This window comes from Manacus vitellinus, unplaced genomic scaffold, assembly GCF_001715985.3.
Source record: "Manacus vitellinus isolate BGI_N305 unplaced genomic scaffold, ASM171598v3 scaffold_50_pilon, whole genome shotgun sequence".
Taxonomy (NCBI): domain Eukaryota; kingdom Metazoa; phylum Chordata; class Aves; order Passeriformes; family Pipridae; genus Manacus; species Manacus vitellinus.
The window spans coordinates 5,158,939-5,182,772 of record NW_021940612.1 but is presented as its reverse complement, the minus strand read 5'-3'; the positions used below and the strand labels follow the sequence as shown (position 1 = coordinate 5,182,772).

At 39.3% G+C, this 23,834-nt stretch overlaps 1 protein-coding gene across 3 annotated transcripts in view; it reads right to left on the bottom strand.

The window, feature by feature from the left end:
• NTRK2 (neurotrophic receptor tyrosine kinase 2) overlaps positions 1-23,834 on the bottom strand; it is a 203,468-nt gene that overhangs the window by 130,662 nt on the left and 48,972 nt on the right. For all 3 annotated transcript variants that reach the window (XM_018080932.3, XM_008934200.4, XM_018080933.3), the window contains 3 exons: positions 20,664-20,696; positions 16,328-16,428; positions 14,948-15,047 (listed from right to left, as the gene is read on the bottom strand). In XM_018080932.3, coding sequence (XP_017936421.1) covers positions 14,948-15,047; positions 16,328-16,428; positions 20,664-20,696 — 234 coding nt within the window. The remainder of the gene's footprint in view (positions 1-14,947; positions 15,048-16,327; positions 16,429-20,663; positions 20,697-23,834) is intronic.

Genomic DNA, 23,834 nt, shown 5'->3' with positions numbered 1-23,834 from the left:
GTAGAGATCACTGTTCCAGTGTCAGCTGATATACATAACAGCTCAAATGAACATCCTTTTACTACAGGTGGTGGTCAGTGAGAATGGTGCCTAGCTTTATACTTCAATCAATCAAAGCACTTGCTTGTAGAAGTACAGCTTCTACTTAGCAAAAATGTTGTCCTGACTGCTGGGAGCAAATTAAAGTTTGTGATAATTACCATCACTGCAGTACCTAAGCACTTAAACTCTAGGTGATCTCATTGTGATTAATAGTGAATGTCTACTGCAGCATGAACATTTTTAAAAGAACACAGATGGGTCACAGTCAATTGCATAGAGACTGTAAACACAAAGTATGAGTCTTCCTTTAGCACCATGAGGGCAAGACTGTCAGCCCAGAGCTGCCACAGGCAACACCTGCAGGATGGCAGAAAAAGACAGTCTCATCCTTCTCCCTGGAATATCAACTTCTCCCTCTTCAAATTTGGCACACTCCAGCCTGAGCCATGTAACTGGATAGACACTTCCAGTCTCTGCAGGAACACATAGACTCTGACCTGAGAAACTGTCTGAACACATCAAAAGGAAAAGCTGGTGTTCAAATTATCCAAGTCTCTCTATGGCCTCAGGACAGTACGGTCCAACAGCCTGAAAGCATAAAATCTCCTCAGTTTCTCTGCTGGTTCGCTATCATCCTTCTCTTGTGCATGCCATATGACCTGTAGAATATGCCATGTCCAAGACACAGGTATAGCCTGCTCTGCCAAGGAGTAAAAAGAATGTTTCCTCTGGTTCCTCTGCCTTCCTGCTAGATTGCTAGGAAATTGCACTTTAAACCACCTATATGGCATTCCAAACTATTACTTTTCTAAAATAAAGCCATGTGTACTTATTTTATACCCTTTTTTACCAAAACAACAGGGTGCTTAATAGACAGAAAAGAAAGCTTCTCTCCCTCGTCAGCCTTCCTCTGTGCAGCACAGAATGCAAGAACAGCCATGCTGGTCCAACCAAATGAAACATCTATTGCCCTGCCTCTGACACAAGTCAAAAGCATTTGCCTGAGGGATCATGTTAGCACAGAGCAAGTGCATACCAGAACACCTTTGCCACACCACACCACAAAGATTTCATGTGCCTGAGGTGATGACTTTGTGCTTAATAGCTGTATCGTTCAAACTGAGAGCCGCTGGGCAGGGAACAGGCCCTGTGCCATCCACCTGACTCACAGCCTGCACTCCTAAGGCACCTGAGTTTTACTGTGCCACTGGCAGGTTGCATGACTACTTCTGATGGCAGCAGAATAGTCCGCATTAATGTTTGGAACATGCTGGGAGAGGCCATTGCAAGAGCAGCTGCAATGCAGAAGCTCCAGGAACAATGAAAAGCAGCTACATTACTTGCCTAGCTGGTAAACTAGCACTCAAAAGCATAAAAAGAGAGAAATTTAGCAGGGGAGGCTCTGCTCTCTTAAGTGACTGAAGGCTGTGAGCACTTACAGGAGACCTCCAAGAGGATGGCCATGGGCAGAAATATTTAATTTGTGGTAGACACAAACACATGATTTGACCTGTTTTAACTTGACTTTCAAGCAGCTAGAGCATGAGAGACATTCAACACATGCACAACTGCATCAGAGCAGCTGAAGACCCAAGATATGGACTGCTTGTAGTACATAACCCCACTTGCCACAGGAGAAGGACACATAACAGCACAGTTTGTGTGAGAGAACACTACAACGGCCCTCAAAAAAAAAAAGGATATCAGCAGATTCTAGTTTAGACACTATTGTGCAAAAAGGCATGTTTCTACAAAGTATATTTCTTCTGCTGCCTGTTCCAGCAAGAGGAAACAAACAGAGCGATTAGGCCACAAATCTCTTTTGGAACACCTTCAGTAACAAATAATTCATCTGTGGGCACCAGCTCCTGTGCCTGAGAGTTTCCACAGGAAATGAAGTGTCATGGTAACTCAATTCACTGATTTTTAAGGAATGTTTTTCTACCAGTTTGAATTACTCACAACATCTTCTAACCAGAACCAAAGTTAAAATCTGTCCTGCCCCATGTTGGGGCTGGCCCTGTCAACTGTGGAGGCAAATCCAGGAACACAGGCACTCCTCACAAGGGTTATGAATGAACTCCTCCAGCTGCAGTTGCTTCCACATATGCTCTGCCGAAGAGTTGTGGCAGGGACTAAATTGTGCCACAACTGTAAGCCATCTTCTTCTTACTTCACAAGAATGATGCATTTAAAATCCAAAATGGGTATGAGGGAAAAGATCTGAGTTCCCAGACATGCCAGCTCTCTATTTTCATACCATCAATATTTGGAGTAGGCAAGTGTAGAGGGAGGAGGACCACAGTTGTGACTGGCTGGCCAAAGTACCAGGAAGAAGCGAAACTTTGTGACAAAGAGAATCAAGAGAATGGTTTGGGCTGGAAAGGATCTTAAAGACCACCTAGTTTCAACCCCTTTGCAGGGCAGGGACACCCTCCACTAGGTTGCTCAAAGACCCATACAGACTGGCCTTGAATACTTCCAGGGATGGGGCATCCACAACTTCTCTGGACAACTGTTCCAGTGCTTCACCACTTTCACAGTAAAGAATTTCTTCCTAATATCTAACCTAAACGTACCCTCTTTCAGTCACACAAAATGCTTTGTCATCTAGCAGCAAAAGGTGAAGAACTTTTTATGAATACTTCTTGCCTGTTTACATTACTCCTCTTTGTGCTCCAGGGTACTCAGCTATGCCAGGCAGTTGAAGATACACTGGGATTAACCTTTAATGCTAAGAATAAAACTGATCTAGGCTAAATAATAGTTACCAAATAGTTTGCCCATTTTACTTCATTATAAAAAATCCTATTATATTGCTCCCTCCCAAACCTCTTTTTCAAGAAGCTCCAAAAAATCAAACAGAGCAAAGCAGAAAGATTCTCAACCCCTCTTTAATTTATTTTCTTTTTTTAAATTTTCAAAGACAGATCTCATTTTTCTTTGTGGTTTCTGGTTTCTCATTTCCATACTAGAAATGGCATCAATTCTTCCTGGTTTCTCCTAATGGCAAAGTGAACAGCAATAAATGGGACAAAACAGGGTAGAGGACAAAACAGAGAGAATGAAAGACTCTTGCTTAAAAAGGCAATTTTGATTTTTGTGTAGGATACAGAACAGGTGTCAGAAGAAAATGGACTTTGAGGGCAGCACAAAAAGCTCCTTCAAAACAGAGAAGACCATTCCTATTTCAGTCATCATTCATTTATAGGGAAAAAAGTCATTATATATAATACACTATTCTGATCCTTACACTGGATTATCGTCCAGCCTGAGGACTGAGTATAGCCCTAATGTTTTAAGTAAATAAATGTGAAAGGCTAAAACACTGGCCAGTGTGAGGCAGAGAGGCATACTCATATTGCACTAGAAAGGAAGCATTGGGGTGGTACAGTATCTCCAGGAAAAGGTTAATTGAGAACAGCTATGAGTCACTTCGAAAAGGTGTGTTCAGCTACCCACAAAAAAAAAACTTTGGGGAATTCACTGACTGCAGTGAATTAACAGCTAATATACAAAGCTGATCCCAGGTTATAGATGTCCTGGGAGATACTAAACATGCATCAGGGGGTGCGTCTGAAAAAGAGAAATAAAAAGGGCCTATGAATTCAAATAATAAAATTTTATTTGAACTTTTGCCCAGAATTTAAATAAAACCTGAAGTGTTCCCTTTACTAGATATTCAAGCAGCTTGGCTATCTTTTGTCTTAATTTTTCTTAATTCCTCTGAACTTTCGTACTTCCTCATTTTTTCCTAAGCTGCAACAGCATTGCTACAAGAATGGCTTTACAGCACTTCTTGTTCATTCTGACAGAAAAGATACTGTGAACCCAGCAAAAAAAAAAATTTATTATTGATGCTTTCTCCAAATATTCAGACCCAAAGAGTGTAATGTCATGAGACTGTACAAACAAAACAAAGGAATTTTCAGATGCATTAAAGGAAGCTATTGATAAAAGGTTACTCTTCTGTGTTTTCACAAAATCAAGCAACAAAGAATAAAAAGTTTGTCTGACTTTTGGAAAATTCAAATAAGCATCAGAAAACTTTGAAAATCATATTCAATATCTGAGCAGTTTTTGTTTGTGGGGCTTCTTTAGACGCACACATTTGCCTGGAACATATTTTAACAAGTCTTCAATTTGTTTTGTGATTCCATACATACTACTTAAAAAGACATGGCTCCACTGCAGGAAGCAGAATAGCAACAGCTGAGGAGCTAGACTATAGTGTTCTGTGCCAGCCAGGCTCTGAGGCCATGGTGAATCTTCCCCTGTTGTGCGAAGTTCCATACTGAACACTTTTACAGGAATAAGGCAAAAAAAGAGTACTTCAAGTGTACTAATATCTTGGCATCTGTTAACACAGTTGATAAGTAGCTAACATGGTCAGGCATTTAAAATGAGAACTTTACGATGCAGTGTAACTGTATTACCTACTATTGCAAGCAAAGGGTTTGTCCCAAGCTCAGAGAAGAAAAAAAGGAGGAAAACGAAGGAAAAAGGTTCAAACTTCAGAGCCATTTATAGAAATCAATGCAAATCAATAAGAAGAGGAATCCTACAGCAGTCTTCGAAAGCTGAGGAACACAAATGGAATGAAACTCTCATAAACTCTGAGAGTTATCATAAGAGAAGTGAAGCAAAGCCCTAAGCAACATGTACTTGTAATTCCCAGTAGTGTTATCCAACTGAGACTCACATACCTGAGCCAAATAATTTCCCTGTAAAAGAAGTCACTGTTCTGTACATAGTATGCAGCATACTTTTCAGTATTTCCTTGTCTTCGCAATTAAGCCAGTATCCGAAGACAATACGGAAGAGCTCTGAAAGTGTCTTTTGTCCACATGCCAACTTCATGTACCCATTTTTTGTGTTCCTCTGCAGTGTGAGTCAACACGTTCAGTGACAGGACAAGCAGTAATGGGTACAGACTGAAATAGAGGAAATTTCATTAAACATAAGGGGGGGAAAAAATGTACTCAAGGTGATTGAACACTGGCACACATTGCCTAGAGAGGTTTTGGAGCCTCCACCCTCGGAGATATTCAATTCTAGCTGGCCACAGCAGCTTACCCTGCTTTGAACAGTGTTGCACTAGGCACTCTCAGAGTGCTCACCTGTTGGGTTCTGTAGCAAGTCAGTACAAGCCTCCAGGAGAAGCCTCTGCTGTCAGTCATTTCCGTATAAGCCTTTTTCCTAGCTAGAGATTTCACAAGGGACCTCATCTCTACCAGCAATACCTTCAATCTACTATCCATGTCACCACCTATATTGTTTAAGAACTGCTTGTTTTTTAGCATCCAGTTTTCTAGCATGCCTACCCTCAACATTTCCTCAAATGGTGATCAAAACCAAGCATATATGTACTTCATAGTAAATGATGCTTAAATCATTGGAGAACTGGGGTCACTCAAAAATAGGTAGGTAGGTAGATAGATAGACAGATAGAGGCTGGCTATAACTATTCTTTAACATAGGCTAGCTTTGCTATTCTTTAGTCCTTTTCATTCTTTCTATTTGGTCCCCACATCTGATTACTTCTTCATTCTCATTACAGGTAAGCATATCATTATGATGATCCACCTTCTCCCCCACCTCTCATTTCTCTCATTCTCCTATTTCCTCCTACATCCAATCTTGTTTTTCTCTAAAATTCTCCATGGACTAAGCCACAATTTGCCCTCACAAAGTAATGCATTCCCAAAACAGTGTGACCTGCATTATGGGCAAAAGTTCATATAAAAACAGGTGAGCGTTCAACCTTTGCACATAAAAAACTAAGGGAGAAACTCTGGGCTCTGTAAAAAAAAGAGTTATAAAGCAACTGTGGATGTAGACTAAACACGGGGTTGGGTTTCTGCAGTTTACACCTTTAAGACTGATTCTTCTCATATGTCACTACATTGATCTAGGAGCTCTGCTATTTCTGTGTGCCTAAGCCCATACCAAGGTGGAGTCCCGGCAACCATGATTTTCAGTTTTCCTTATTTCTACTGAATACATTTATAGTCTTCTTTTCAGTCTCTTTCCATTTTGTCTCTAAGCTGTTCTCTAGTCAGCATCTCCCCAGTTCTCCATTTCACTTCAGGCACATCATACATGCGTACTCCATCTCATCGCCTGTTTGTATATTGTTTTGGGGGAGGGGGAGTGAAATACAAGTACTTGTTTACACTTCTTTCCATATATTTTTACTAGAAAGAGACTTGAGGCCTCAGATAATTTTCCTTTGTTAATAATATTAGTGTTAATAATATCAGTGTAGTAGTTTGCATCGTGAAAAGCTCTCAGCAAGTTAAAAACCTCTTTTCTGCCTCAATTGTTACAACTGAGTTTAAATCTTGCAACCAAAGGAAATCAGAGTAAAATGCACCATTACTTCACTAAAAATTCTCCAGTTTCAAATTTGAGCTGTCGTCATGTCGTGGTTTGACTCGCTCAGTTCCCCTGGGGCTGGAAATGGTTAATTCCAGAGTGGCACTTCCGATGCAGAGCCAATCAAAAACTTAATAATACCTCTGTGAAATTCCATATTTAATAGGCCGGAAGAGAAGTTGTTGGGGTAGATGGAATTAGAGATCACGAGGAGAGAGAGTGGCCTAGGGGCCCCAAGCCCGAGGGTAGCGAGAGGTAGTGGGATCGATGCCCACATTCTCCACCAAAAATGTGGTGGTTTTAGCCCCCAAAAAGTCAATTTTCAAGCACCCACAATTTGCTCCAATGTGAGAGAAGTTTTCAGACAGGCACAACTCAGCATCGGGGAATTATATTAAAATTTATTACTAACACAATAAATATTATAGAACAATATATCTATACAACAATCCTATCTCTCCTACGGTAAAACAATATATTTACATAGACCATCCTCCTTTCCCTCCATAAAGTCCAGAAGGAAAGAAGTCTTTTTCACTTTAAGGGCAGCACAGTCTCTCCTTTTTAAGGCAGCAGTTCCGATTTGTCACAGCTGGAAAATCTCTCTTTCTCTTCATTAGAATGTGGGGGGTTTCTCACCCCTACTTGGCCCCTCAATTCCAAATCAGGAGTCTCACCCATGGACTGCGAGCAGCGACAAAACTCACCTCACCAATGGTCATACCATGGAGGGTAGGAAGTTAAAGCTTAAAGTCTTTGTTCTCTGTACCATGGAAGTCCCTGTCCCTGGGCATCAAGCTCCCCGGGTCAGAACGTTTTGGGGGTTTTTGGTTCAGTTCTTACCCTGCAAATATGCCAGCAGACTTTTTCTGCTCTGTCTTGGTTGTAGGCATCAGCTTGGTTGCAACGTGGGGGGGGCTATCCCCCACCTCCTTCGTTTCAGCTGCCCTGGTCCAAACCTCACACAGGGCATCTCCGGTCTCCCTCTGCCCGTCTCTCTCTTACTGCTTCGGTCTGTGTAATTGCTGCTGCTGCTGTGGGTCTGCAGAGGCTCGCTCCATTGCAAGTTCTCTCCCAGCTGGACGGTTCCTTGTCTCTCCGGCAGGCTCCAGACGGCCGCTGGCACCGTCTGGGCCACTCCAGGCCTGCTCCACTCCCTGCCGTGTTTTGCTGCTGCTGCTGGCACTGCAGGTCCCCTCCCTGGCTGCCGCAGGGCCCAGCCAGCCTCACCACCCCACCCCCTCAGGGAGGGAAGGCAGCAAGGCCATCTGGGAAACTCCTGGTGAGTTTCTCTCTTGCTCTCTGGCTGCTGCATATTCTGGCCAGGGGCCCAGCTCAGCCCCAGCCGCTCCAATGCCACGCCAGGCCACCCCTTAGGCCCGGTCAGGGGGAAGAGGGGCCTGGCCCCCCATGGAGGGGCCCACCGGCCCCTCTGCTGTCTCCTGCTTCTAATTTCCAACTAGGCCAACAAGCCTTCTCTTCCAGCCTATGAAATATGGTAATTTCACAGGGGTGTACTGCAGCTTTCTATTGGCTCTGCATCAGAAACTCACTTGGGATTAACCATTTCCAGCCCCAGAGGGAGGTTGGACGAGTCAAACTACAACACTTCATAAATCCTTTTTCATAGATGAGGCATGTCATCCATTGCTTGTTCCTATTACAGAAACAGAGCTACATTCCTCTCTTGTATCTTGCCCTTCGGTTTGGACTCAGGAAAAACAGTAGCAGACCAAAACAGACATCTGAGACCTAGAGACCAAATTTTATACAAATTATAACAATGGAACTCTAAAAATGCCCAATAGTATGTTTTGATAGGGTGACATGGACCCAGTACAATGCTTTAAGAAACAATGCTCTTTTATTTACTGGAACACAAGAGAATGGTGGCTTAAATATCTTAAGGTCTTTGTAAAATCCTTTATGCAAAATTACTTTCATGGATCAGTTAATACAAACTTTCATTCTTTAAAAGTACTTAATAAAAATTTGCTTCTTCAAAGTAAGGTACTTAAAAGTATTAACAACTCCATCTTCCAAATGTTCATGTAGTAAAGTAATATTACTGCCCCCATTAAAAAATGGTGCACCTAAGACAGACAATTTGTATGATCTGCCCATGACTGCAGGGATTAGAATGACAGTGTCAAATAATAAAAACAGCTCGCTGTGTGTGGTTCAGATGAGCAATATCATCATTGCCTTTACATTGTCTACTCACTAAAAATACTGTAGATTTGAGTACATTCATGTTTCTCTACATCTGATTTTATGACACTGACTCATATGAATTGATCTCTCTTTTATATTCTGCTCATTGACTAAATAATGGAATGTTCTAAAGACACTAAAGGACTGACACCCACAGAATTGGCATTTAGGTAGGCACAACACAGCACAAAAGCACTTCTATAGGTATAAATGAAAACTCAAAAAGTTCAGTATTTCAGTGACTTGAGGAAAGTCAAACAGTGTGTTCCCAAGCTACAAACTGATCTTCTGAATTATTTGTCAAACAAGGCAAAATTGTCCAGGAAGCCATTACTGCTAGAAGCTTATTGCAGACCAATTTGAACATTAGATCACACCTGTCAAACTGCAGGTTTTTGCAGAAGATAAAAGCTTCTATTTTGTAATCGGTACAGAATTAAAAGAAGTAAAAGTGTTAGCATATTAACGGCATTTCACCCTTCTCCTACTCTATAAGCAAGCCAATTGCTTAAGCCAGACATGTGATGCATGAGTTAATAATAAACAGAACAGCTCTCCCTTTTCCCATATCAGTACTTCAAACCACTCAGAGTCATCTACACTCTCCTAAATCTGAATTTTTCAACCACCAATGTGAATGAAGCAGGGTTTTTTTTTTAAGTAGCTTGGAATCAGTCCCTTGCCAACAAGAAGTCAAACAAAATGTATTAAAGCAGAAAAGCAATGACCATTTGCTATTTGTTTACAGACAAGCAAGATAGGAAAAATGTTTCTTGATGGCCCTAAAAATACAGCCAAAAGAATATGCAAAAGCCTGAATAAATGGTTACGTGTCTGACATAATGGTAAAGTACTCCACTTTCACCTAGACAGCACTGTATTTGAAGTCATGTAAATATGGGTAAATGAAGGTTAAAGTCTTTTGGTCATTATGTCACATCATTGTGTCAGAATGACAATACTGCTTTGAAAGGAGGCTCTTATCTTGCTTTTGTACAGTGTTTCTTAGCCAAACTAAAATACGGTAAGACAGCTGAGAAATATGCAGCAAATGAGATGAGTTCCAAGCTGCCTTCCTGTGTGTTTCTTTTGGGCCAAAACTCAAAATGTAACAAGAGTTTACAAGCAAACAGAATATAGTGAATGACAAACAAAGAATAAAAAACATTCCTGGACTATCAGTGTGCTTCTGTTGGAATAACCAGTGCCTTTATTTAAAAGTTTTCAAGGACATTCAGGGTTCAGTGCAGAAGTTACAGAAATCACCTGAGAGAAAAAGCTATCAAGAAGTAGGAGAAAATGCAGTTTCAACCTTGGCAGGCTAAACACATGGGTGTGTTCCTAACTTTTAATCAGCTTGATAAAAGAGAACGGCATCCTCCTTGAGAGGCCAAATTTTAAACTTACACTCAAGAAAGACAAGAAGCAGCTAGCAAGAACTTGAAGGAAATGTAGTATTTTGGGGTGTCCTAAAAGGGACAGTTATCTTTCTTAGATCAACCTGTACGATCTCATAACTTAATCACAGAAAGGCAAATTTCTGTACCCTGAATTGCACAGACTTGCAAGATTTTGAAAGGAGTGAAACATTCATAGTCAGGGCTTGCATTTAGACATGGTAGGTAGATCAGAGAGTGTTCAAGGAAGGAGAAGCACCTTTCAAAGCATTACACCCAAGCCCACAGACAGGATAACTGGCACTGCCTAAGTATAATGCAAATTTCAGACTATTTGTTCTCTCACCTTTGCACTTTGCACTACAGCACACAGCTCAAAGCACTGACAGAAACTTCCTACAAACACAGAAATGAAAACTTCTCTAACCCCATATGGATTAAGTAAGATTTTCCTCTACTTCTGTCAAATGCTATTTGTTAACTTCTTAAAAGACAAAAGGTGCTGCTTTGGATAAGAGTGGCTTCCCTTCCCTTTCTGATTTTGGTAAAACCTACACAAACTCTATTTATCTCTACAGTAAGGCTGCTGTGATAATACTGTTGTCTGTAACAACCCACTTCCAACTTCCCTAGCAAGCAAGGAGCAGCAACGATACTGCCCTGTCACTGGAATGGAGACATATTGTGCTAAAATTTACTACAGTTCAAATAAACAAAAATGTTTTCATCCTTTTAACTGAATGATGGTGTTCTGAAGTTTATCCACTAATTTACTTTCCATCGGTTTCCTCTATACTTCCATTCATGCTCAGTGGCTTTATTAACATTTGCAAACCGTCTATTGGGCTGGTTATGCTTGCAACCATTTGATTACTTATATTGAGTTTTCAACATGGAAAGTAGAATAAAACAGGACTAGAATTACTCTTCCACAAATCCTCTCAGGGAGTTCACAAACACTCCCTTGTCCTCTCTACTTCAGCTCCCTTGTTATTTTTCAGTTTCATAAGCTGGTTAGATGGAGTCAGAAATACACAGCAAACTGTAAGAGCTGTCTTGGCAGCTTTCTCTGAATTCCCACCATGAGCACTTTCACATCCCCCAGCAAGCAAGCCAAAGTGTTTTGTAAGAGCAACTCACAAGTCTTAACAAATGCATTTAAGAAATTAACTGAAGCTTTCACCATTTATGCTGCATCTTGCAAGGGTCTAAAAACCTCATCTCCAGATTCAAGGAATGAAAAGCAGCTTTTCATACAAAGTTGTTGTCAAACAGACTCTGTATAAGAAGGTGTTTAAAATGTACACAAGCAGCGAAATAGAGTTATGTTTCACTAGTTACTCTGACCAATTCTGCAACAGAAGTTGGGAAGTCTGGCACAACATGAGAGCTTTTTCTACTCACTCTATTTTAAGTCTCTTCTAGTACCGATCAAAGATCTGTTCTATACTAATACTGTTCCCAAAGTCAATAATCAGAAACTCCTATCTTCTCTAGCTCTAAAAGACAGACTAAAAAGAAGCAAGGCAAGAATTAAAACAATTGCTTGCTTCAAACAGGACAATCCAACTTCAATCAGAATACAGAACATCACAAACAAAATGTTTACATTTTGTTACTGGTGGTGAATGAGTGCTTTGCTTGCTCTCCTTACCTGTAAAAATACTCTATGACTACAATTTGGAAAGATAACTGAGTGAAATTAACATATACCAACTTATTCTCTTACCTTAGATATACCAAATGAATAGACAAAAGTAGAAAAAAAATAATTTTTATACAACTCTTTGAGAGATCTTAATAAGAGATTGATCAGTACTGCCAAAGAACTAGAAGTTCCCAGAGGACCTGATACTCCCTAACACATAAAGTGGACACTTTTCTGCTCTGTCCGGTAAGGAAAAGGAGACAACGGGGAATGTGAGCTCTGTGGCAGGCTGAGCAGCTCCTCAGCATTACCAGTGCTTCTAGGTATGGGCAGCTCTGAGGCAGCACAGCTCAGACACAATTGCCTGCTCCACATCTCTTTCTGGGGACTCTTATCACTGTCAGTCCCACATTCCAACTACGCTCGAGCTCTTTAAGTGCAGAAGAACTCAGCAAGGACACAGTCTAAGAAGTGGGCAGATGATGCCCATGTAAAAGATGGGACCAATTGGCATTTAAAAACATGAGGTGTAAAACGGTGTTTACAGAAGCTACAGATGCCTGCTGAGAACCTCAATGAGATGAAAATTTCATCCCTCACATTTCCTATGGCACACACAGTGCTGATTGGGTATATACACATTTCTTTTTCTGATTTTCAGTGGTACATTTTTTCCATGTACATGGTTGCATGTAAAATACCATTGGTGCCAGTTTGACTGCTCCAGTTACTGAGTAACTATTTGGGGTTTTTCTCCAAACTGCTTGCTAAAGAAGTGTGGGAAGACGCTTAATGACAAGGCGTCCGAAGTGACCATGTTGTGTTCTCAGAAGGTAACAGAAAAATGAAGCACAGCCTTTCATGCATTTTTGCTTGATATAACTCAGGAAGTTACTTCTAATGAATATAAAATAGTTATTAATTTTGGAGAGGACTTTTAATCTTTTTTTATAAATATTTTCCATGGCTATCTGGATATTTCACTCCTTCCCACCTCCCTGTTAAGACTGTTTATTAAACTACCACTACAGCACATTGTCTTTATGCTGTTTTGATTAATTTTGCTGTCACTAAATTCAATTGCAAATGATTCAATGAGTTCTCAGGTAGCTGGCCTGATCCTTTTATTCACAAATTCCAAGACACACATTTTAAATGTATTCTGGTGACCAATAATGATCAAAAAAACCCCTTCTTGTCACCTTTTCCTTATTTTTCTCATGTTCGAACACACCATGTTGTTTATGGATTCTCAACATACGCTGCAGGCTTTTCAGAGCAGGTAATATTTTCTTATTAGTCTGGGTATTGCATATCTATAAAAATCTAATCTCAGGTCAATTCAATAATACTGATAATGATAAAGGGAGAGAGAGTTTCTGGGACTTTGGACTATGGATAAATCCACAGTGTGAAGCTGAGGTGTGAATGCACACTTTGGAGAAGTCTGAGGTCCATTTAAGGGACAAGTGAAAGTCACTCCCTTCTAATGAAACATTAAAGAGTTATTTGTAGCTCACAGTGACATTTCACTATTACCACACATACCATGACTGTAATTAATTTTTGAAGGGGTGTACCCGAACTGTAAACTCATTTTACTGATTTTCCTAACCATCACTGGTCATATTTAAAAATAAACAATATATATGAGGTTGCTGCCTTTCCATTATTTCATATAGTCATTTCCACAAAATATATCCTTATTAAAATATGATCTACATGGACAATTCTGCAACAAAGAACTACTCAGGTCAAATTTACTGATTAGGCAAGTGCATTATTTTTGTGAGAAGAGCTGTATCTTAAGATATTAAAAAACTAATAGCATCCTGGAAGGTAATTTAACACTACCACACAAAACAGAACTTCGTGCATTCTCCCTCAGGGTAGAGTTTACTTCCTAGTTTCTCCAATAGCATTGAAATATTTAATGCACATCTGGAAAAACCTAACAAGTATTCCGCTTTAAAGAACTAACAACAGACAATTCTCATTGTTTCTCTCAGTTAGCTTCCATCTACTTCAGCTCTGTAAATGCAATTCAGAAAGCCTCAAACACAAGTAAAATTTACACTGAACTGTTGTTCAGTCACAGAAAATTTTTTCTAGCCTTCCACCAAAACTGCAGCTCTATCCTGCTGACTTTGTGTTGTTATGCAGAGTATATCAAAATGACTGTCCTCTTCTTATGCTACCCCAAAGAGCAGAGACTGTATCGTATCAGGAGGTGAAAGACAAGGTTACCATCCCAGCAAGCTGATACGCACCGACTACGTTTCTGTTGTGCTCAAATTTCATTTGTTCCAGGAAATCTACTCTAAACAGAACACAAGAACACAAAATATACAGTAGATATCTCTGAAAAGATCACTTGCCAAGAGCACATAAGGATTCCCGAAATATACATCCATGTGGTACTATGCCATAAGCACAGTTGAGAGGAAGTACATGAGGTTAACAGATTAGTCACCACATTCTCCACAGACCCTCATCTACGCATATTAAGAACAAAACTTCATCTCCTTTAGTACACAGTGGTCTTTTTAAATTTCTCTCTTTTTTTAATACCATTTCACTCATATCAGCAGTCACAGACTGATGACATCAGTAAAATAATACGGTAACAGAGTTGTTGCAGGTACCTCTGTGTTATATATACCTCCATCTGGCTGTAAAATAAATAAATAAATGAATAAACAAAAGGCTGAGATTTCCCTCTTTCACAGGGACGTGAGTATTCGCCACTCCAGATGCTACTCCCCAAGAAGCACAAGAAAATGCATCTGTCAGAATCTGACAGGATCCACTGCAAATGCCCCTTCCACTCTTGTCATTGTTTCCTCTTGAATCACCTTAACGCGACATTGTCGTATTGTCTTGTGTTGTACCTCTTACATACAGTATAGATCCTCATCAAACTGTTATTATCAAACTTGTAGCAAAAAATATTTCATTTCCTGTCTTCTTCCTACCTACACTGTCTTGAGAAATATTTTACTCCAGGAAGTGTCTCAGGGGGATTTGCAGAAGGCGGCAGAGAAATGGGATTTGTCATAAGAACAAAAGAGAAAAAATATTTATCATCCAAAATTCTACACTCTGTCTTCATCTCCCTCTGCCCTTACTTACCTGATGAATTAAAAAAAATATTAAATGTGATGGCATTTAATGTAGCTATTTTGACTGCTCCCAGAACAACCACCTATAGTATCAGCTCCTACAACCCACAACAGTTCTGGAAGGTATAAAAAAAACCCCCGCTTACCTTTCATTCCAAACTTGGAGTGTCTTCCAAACTTCAGAATAATGAGTGTTATTACTAAGCCAGTGCACACCAACGCTGCAATTCCCACTACAACATACACCTAAAAAAGAAGAGGACACAAACAGAACTGCTTGTTTTGCACTTGTAAACTACCTTCAAAGATATCCAGCATACATTCAGATTAATCCAGTTAGGAAAAGAGATTAATTTCAACTGGGAACTCAGATCAAATAGTACAGAAAACAGACTCTTGTTGAGGTTTCTTCTATTCTGCAAGGAGCAGAGATTCAGATAGCTATAAGAACACCTTTTTCAACATCCTACACATTCAAGGTAGGTGGGAGGGAGCATACATCACCCCTTTCCCTTCCAGCAGAGTGGCACGTTACAAGAAAAGTGGCATGTTACACGTAACAAAAGCACATAGGAAAAAAAATTTACTGTGAAGATGGTTGAATACTGGTACAAATTACCTGGAGTGGCTGGGAAGCCTCCATCACCGGAGACATCAAAACCAGAGAGGACACACCCATGAGGATCCATGCTGGCCCCACTTTGATTAAAGGCTTCGACCAGCGGATTTCCACAGATCCCTCCCTTCTCACCTCAGCAGTTCAACGACTCCAGTATCAGATGAGACAAGACTGTTTTGGATCCTCCCAGTTTTTAGCACAGTGTCCCAGCTCACAGTTTGCTCTCTGTTTCATGAATGCACACACCCCACTGCTTGCTGCTTTACAGAGTCACTGGTAGAGGGAGGCTGCAATGTCAACCAGGCTGGTAACCCACTATCAATTTCCAACATTTCAGTTCAGGAAAGCATGAGAGGCAAGGCAGTAAAGGAGGAAGCCTATATCAATTCAGTCACTTTTACTAAAATCTATTACATACCAATAAAACAAAAACCTACAAGAAATCATGTTTTAAAAACATATAATTAGATTTTGAAAGTTCGTTGCAGCACATCCTTTCTCTAAGGAGAAGCAGACTACAGGACTGGTATTCAAACAACAATCTTCAAGTTACCTTGCATGTCTTTGTTTTGTAAATGAAGAGCTGCTCTCCTTAACTAAAAATTAAATGCAAAGTCTTAGGCTAAAAAAATTACAGTTAAGTTGTTCAGAAAAGTAAGAAATAAAATAACAGTTTTACTTGAACTGAAAATTGATTCACTCTTTCAAAAAAATGGGGGGAGGACATGAGTGGGGAGCACTGATTGTTCTTTCTTTTTCCCCTTTTTTTCTGAGTTTTGATCACAACACACTAATAGTTATAGTGTTCTGGTAGCTCAGGGTCCTGTTACAGTGTCTGCAGCTTCGTGAGTTTTATAGCCAGGAAGTTCACAAAAATCATAGATCAGGAAACACCACATATACTTACAGTGATGCTATCTTCATTCTCTTTGTTGGAAACATCCGTGGAAGTGATTTGATTACTGTTATTTGTGGCATCTCCAAGATCATTAGGCGTGGTTTCATACTCTTAAGAAAGGAAAAAGGGTTGCTTTTATAATTTCGTCACTTTGGAGAGGAAATGGTTTTCATTATTTCTGCTTTGTAAGATGGTAAGGTCACTATCGACTTTGGGACTTCGAGCTCTTTGGAAACAACCCATAATTGCTAATGAAGCTGGAATGTTTTGGGGGGAATCACTATAGCATATAACTGAACAAATGTGCTGTGACTGACAAACATGAAAAGAGAAGCAATCTACATCATAATGTGTATTCCTACTGGAAACACTAGAGTTAAACGAGAACTCCATCCAGAGAGTTATTTTAATGCACTTCTGAATTCCCATTAAAAATGAAAGACTGCCCTCTACACTGAACCCTTGCATTCAGTCAAATAAAGGACAGTCTCAGAAATTAGTTCGGGCACTTTTGTTTAGCTGATGAACTTGGCAGATGAGTTTCTAGCTAGTTTTATGAGTATCAAATGAGAAATAGCTGGTTTTATTTGTTTAATAAATAATAAAAAACCTCTGTTGCGTGCACAGGGGTTACCATTTACCATTGCTGTCATACAGGTAATCCTTTAAAAATTCAAGTGTCTGAAGCTGTATGAAGAAATTTATTGACTTATCAAAATAATTCCACTGATAGGGCTGCAAGGGTAAATCCAGAACCATTCCATATAAAAAATGAACATGGCTTAATTATTTATAATAATTTTAAAATGAAACACAAATATATAGTTCATGATTTCCTGACAAAATTATTCAAATGAGATAAAAACAACCAAATAGTAATATATGTTAAGAGAAACACGCATTAAAATAAAATTTAAAAATGCATATATTTTGTATTTACTTTTGGAAACACACAAAACATTTCAATTTCATGACTGTAATGTGTGCAGATGAAAGAAACAAGGGGTAATAACTCCACCTATTACAAAATGCACCTCCAGCATTGCAATTTAAGTTTGCAATTCACTGGGTATTTCTTTACATGTTTGGATTAAAATTAGTGCCATAAGCCTACAGATGAAATTTTAACTATGAAATTGAAAAAGCAGAGCACAGAGGCACAGCTCTTGCTAATTAGAGATGCAGGAGCTCTTCTGATCACAGAGCTGCTGCTGAGCAAGCACAGGGAAGGCTTGCACCCCAGCAGAGGCATTCTCCTTTAGTTCCAAAGGCCAGTTTGGAGAGCTCAGCTGCCAGTGCTAGCAAGACATTGCACTGGGCTTTTGATCTTCAAGAACACACTTGCTTTCTGCAAGGTAGTAGCAGGCTGCAGACTTTTTTGGTAGAGGAAGCTATCAGCTACCTCTGGTATCAGTGCTATAGTCAGCAGAGTCAGGATGTCTAAACAACTCACATATTCTATTTTGGCTCTAAACTATACATGCCAAAGGACAGGACTCTTTCAAGCCAAAATACATTTTAAATATACAGAGCTTTCATGAGGAAAAAAAATTAATATCTTTGTCTTTTACCATTTGAATTCCACAACTCTGCACTGCATCTCTATGGGTGTAGTTTACCATGCATCAGCAACAGAAGTATGAACAGCACTTCTCGCCCGTCCAGGTAGTACAACCCCTGCCTGAACAGCTCACCTGCACAAGCAGCCTGGACTCTTGAACAAGACCATCTGTCACCATGACTACACACTTTGCCACAGGAGAGGAAGAGACTTCTGCTTAATTTATTTGCAGGCAAAGCCTGCTTTATAACAAATACCTAGGCCTAGAAGGTTGGGCTTCCTTTAAAATTACCTGGGAACATTTTCACAAATATAGTTTTGGCCAACCTTATATTTATTGTAGGTTTATAAGACCAACATATAAAACAAATTTTTAGGGCCTTCACTGATCTGACTTTGTAAAACAAACTTCAAAGAAGGAAATTTTTTGGTCTTAATTTCACATGTAAGTAGCAGTGGGCAAAAGATGATGCTATTTGCAGTTGTCTTTGTGCTTATATCTGTACTAAGCTACTGGAAATCACACCCTGGAGGACTAGTGAGAATCATACATAGTGTTTCAGGTCTGGTCTGTGAATCCCCTGAATGCACTTTTATATTCAAATGGGCAAGAGTTAAAGTAGGCTGCATCAGTACACAGGTGTTGTGCTGACATTCCCTGCTGTCTAATTGTGAATCATATGCATTTGAGGTGGATAGTGCCAGATCTTCAATGCGTCTTGAAATGGGTGAGTCAGTCAAGGAAAACACACACAACAGCTATCTAGCCCAAACCAGATGATTCTGAGTTAAACAAATTCCTCTTCATTTCACTATGAAATCCTGACATAAACACTGAGCGCTATATAGAGAGGGTCACGCCTCTTGACTCATGCTAGGTAGGACTCATATTGCTGCAGGGCCAAGTTCTCCTGTGCTGTGTACCTCATGCAGCCACCAATAACTATAAAAACTGCGGTGAATTGCATCTGAGCCTGGGACATATTTTGCAGCAATTTCAGAAACAAGGTGCATGGCAGCTGGGATAGACATAACAGCACAGTCATATCAGCACGGGAAGGGGGGGGGTGGGTGGAAACAGGGGAGGCAGGCCCTGCACAGTGATTCTGGGGGTTTGACTGATATGGGGCAGGTTGTCTCCTTCACATTCACAACCACATTAGAAGAAGCATCGTAGCATGAAAATGTGAACTCAGAGCCAAAGGAGCTGGCTTTGCACTTAAATTTCCTGCTCATACCCAAGTGAGTTGCTTTATTTCTCTCAGTTACTTCCCAGATGGTGTCAGGACAGCTTCCCCTCTTCGCCTTTTCCAAGAGGTGCCAGAGAGGTGAGCTAGAGGCACTAGTGACTGCTCCATGCACTGCAGGAACTGCTCCATGCAGTCTGGACTCCCACGGACAAACACAATGTCATGCAGCCTGATGCAGCCTCATCAGTTCTTCTATTTTCTGTTGTATGTTCAAAACACTTAATGGAAAACATTTGGAAATCACCTCACATCACAAGGACAGCATTTTTAAACAGCAGAAAGAACAGCCAAGAATAAAAAGGAAGGCTGCCTTCACCAGGACTGGGTCTTGCAGGGTGTAATCCATCAGCAAAACTCAAAGCACAACATATTAGCAGAATCCTACCCAAGTCAATCGAAGCATACAGCGCTCACATGACTAAAGCCATACACAGGCATCAGGGCCTCATAAACAACTCAGAATCAAAATCTTCATGCATACAGTTTATATAATACAACACATGAAGAAATTGTGCAAACCATCACCACTCTCCTATCCCCAAGCCTCCCAACAAAAAACCAAAACAAAACAAAACAAAAAAAAAAAAGAATTTGGAAAGAGAGGGAGGGGAAGCTATCCTTTGGAATTTCTAAGCATTTAAAGTCAAATTGATGCTTCAACTGCACATTTGCTAAAGTTTAATGACATGGAATGGAATCAAAGACATAACATTTAGATCAGCTTTAGCTAACTTGAGTCATGGGCCATTTCATCCAAGTAAAAATTACTCCAAATAGGATCCAGCTTCAGGTTGTTTGGGTATGTTGGTTAAGGTGAACTTTCCCACTCACCAGAAGTATACCAGAAATATTTTGTAAAACTAGCCAGTTGCTTTTCATTCTGCAGCTTCTATTCTAGTGCACACTGGCTTTCACTAGGTACATTTCTCCTAACTAAAAAACTAATGTGAACACTGTGCCATCGAATCTCCTGGCACACACTCGGCTACCACTGACTTGATGGTCTGCTTATGCAAGAGAGATGAAGGGAAGGTACAAATGAGTGGACAGAGCAGAATAAATTACCTATAGGAAAACTTACCTATGCCAACTTCATTTTTAAGTGGGATTTAGGGGTACATTTTTGGAGGCAAATTAAGTATGGAATCATCCTTGAAAAAATAAATTAAGTTATATAAGGAGAAATCATGAACTCTCTTTCCTCCAAGAAATGCCTCCAAAAGGTTCACAAAACCTAATGTCTGTGAACTACATTAGACAGCTTTCATTCTACAGGATCAACTGCACCCATTCATAGCAGTGGATTTATGCTTCTCCTAATGTGAATCAAAAGCAGCAGAGTAAGTAAAACATCATATTGCCATCATGTATGTTGAATATAAGGCAGAAGAACCAAAAACACAAAGTACTTTTTAGAATCGTGTTATAATATGTGACATTTCAATTTAACTGAGTCTGACATTCAATCTTTTAATGGCTTCAGTTCCTTAATTTCTAGCATTAAAAGAAAAGAGAAAGGAAATCAAATATATACCATAAACGTCTGGATCCAAAATTGGGCCACTACCTGCACACGGAGAAGAGAAAAAAAAAAAAGAAAAGCTATGTAAATAGATTGCAAATGCTGGACGAATAAGAACAGGTATTGTTTTAAGAGTTGACTTTATTTGCCATAGCAATCACCAGTAACTACATAAATGCAAGTCAACACCAATAATTACAGTACCTGCTTATCAGATTACATTTACAACCATTTTGGAGCTATCCCAAAGGTTAATATTTTGCTTCATGTGAAAGAGTTACTGCAAGCTAGCTCTGGCAAGGGCACACATTATTCCCCAACTGGGCAAAATCCTACTTTCCACTATCAATATATATATATGGAATAAGTGAAACATCAACTATTCCCGTTGAAATGTCAATGGTAAAATTCTCACTGACTTCAAGTGGAATCAGACTTCAGTGAGGTCTAACAATTATGGATTTTTACCTGATAAAGAAATTGCTATTATATCACTGTGAGAGCAAACCGGTTTAGCTGGGAGCTGGTAATTTAAGGGCTAGAGGTAGCAACAACTGAAGCAGTACCATTTCATTCACTCTGTAAAAGGATGCTTCCAAGAAGCCAACTGCACAGCTGATACACAGACAGAACTCTTACCAAAAGAGTCAGATGTCTCAGAAACCAGAATTTACACAAGCAAATGGATACCTGTCCAGGCAACACTTTTCTAAATTTTACTAGTGCCTATTTGCATCCTTTTCTAATTACTGCACATAGGTAAGGCTAAGCACATATGTGAATGTAATGTACAGAATGCCCACAGAATTATTGTGCACTGTTAGACTATTCATGCTTTGAATACTTGTTTTGTATCTTAACATACCTGTTCATTCTAGTTTATAATGTATTCATAACATAGCTTATGTAGTAGGCGTCTAATAATGTCTTCCATATTTTTAGTCTTTCTTTTTGTAGGTTTGGAAGTAAAACTATAGATAATTAAAATCTCTAAAGATGCATCCAACTTCAAATAATATAATTCTGTTTATAATACTATACAGTAAATCCACAGCAGTGGCATTACACTGGCATAAAGCCACTGTGAATATGAGCAGAACACCATTGTTCACAGCATGAGAAACTGTGCTGAAAATATTAGTTGCAACCTATGTGCAGAGTGGCAACAGATAATTAGGTTCATTTTAAAATGCATCTGAAGATATTCTAGTATCCAGATATACATTTCAATAATCCCCATGAGAAGCATCATGTCAATCAACATAAATAAACAACCAGTGAAGAAATGTTGCACTATCTGTCCTCAAGCAACATTTGGCCAGAGATTTCTGTCCATAAAAATCCATGGATTCAGTTTTTCTGCTGTAAAACATCCATCTGCTGAAAGACAGTATTTTTTAACTCACATTCTGCAATCAAAAGTGGAAAAAAACCCAAAACAACAATAAAAAAGCCTCCCAGTCCTTTATTTCTGGCAACATGTTTGTTAACGTTCACTTAAATTGGGATAAAATAAGCAGATTAGTAAACCCTTAACTCCTGCCAGAGATATAAACTAGGAAGTCATCAACTCTATTCAACTCCTTTTGTATAACTGAATACTTCAAATAAAGTTTCAAAAATCAAGATCGTAGACAACTCCCAATTTTCTACTTAGTATTGTTTTTTCTATTTAGCACATAAAAACACACCTACTTAATCATCAGTTGAAGTTATTTTAACATTAAACTTCACCACAATAATTTTGCATATTTACACACATTTATCTTCAAGGCAAATACAGAATGGCACCATTGTTTTGGTCCCCTTTAGAAGAGGCTGTTAAGTAACTGAACTATCAAAGACTTATCCTATTCACTCATCTTTACAAACTACATCAACTACACTTGGATTGCTTGTTTCTTTCTTTACAAATTTGATGTTTTCAAAATAAAACAGCAGCAAAGGACTCAATTCCAAAAACATCTGTAAAACACATTATGCCACACAAGCAAATGCTACTTCTATGGCATATTTAACATATTCTTTTGCTATGACAAGATATATGTGACTTGGAAACTTCAGCTGAATTTTAGCATAGACAGTTGGTAGATGAATAAGCTTAATTAAAAATACCTATTATTGGTAAAAATCTCTCCGACATTCATTAGCCATTTTGGATCAACTATGAGGACAGCCTCCAGAATAAACCATGACCATTTCTGGCTTACTCTTCACTGCAGTGTCATCTCAAATAATCAAGTCACTTTCAGCAAGAACAGGAAACCAAGAACTTTAGCAGCTTAAAGATAGCTAAAATCCAGCCAATAAAATATAAACTTTATTCTTCTAGGTCTTCATATTTAAAACAAATTCTTATTTTACAACATTAATTGTGGTATCATTAACACCATCAAAATCCCACTGTGGTACATAGTTTCCTCCATCCTCAGACCAGTGAAAAAAGTTCACCAAGTAGCATGCTGGAAATTGAGAGCACCTTAGAGAAATCATGTCTTCACCATGTTTGATGCAACTGTGAAAGTGAAGCATTACGTTGTTGATAGTAGAATATGTTTCAGACTTATGTGTATTCACTTTAGACATATGGATTATAGGTTTTGAATTTTTTTTTTGTTTGTTTTTACCTTCTGAGCATTTGCCCAAGTGATGCAATAAGCAGAGAATCAGTTTAACGTCAGTGAGTGTACCTCACTCCATGAAACATCAGGACTAATATTTAATTCAGTCATGAAGACATGGAAATGAACATAATACCAGGGCATGAGCCTTAACCTTTATGATTCATTGTACAGTATAGGGGCCAAAAGAAGAAACTACACAGTAACAACAGCACTGAAAAAACCTTTTAAGGATTTGTAAAAGCTTGACAGTGCTTTACAGTAATAGTTGAGAACGAAAATTGTAATACAACACATCTGCTTTTATGTGAGCTTCAGTGGAGGAGACAACAACATTGTGACATTTTCAGCAGCTCAATGACATGAACTCTTACAGGAAAAAACTAAAAACAATATTGAGGAGGCTAAGTATGTAAGCCATTTCCCCTGCTGTTAATTTTTAAGACTGGTTTGGTGCCATTCACTATATATGAACTAATTTCTAATGCAGTTACATCCTGTCCATACATAGTCCCATTTCCTCTGTACTCTTTTTGTGAAGCTTAATCCACTACAGGACTTG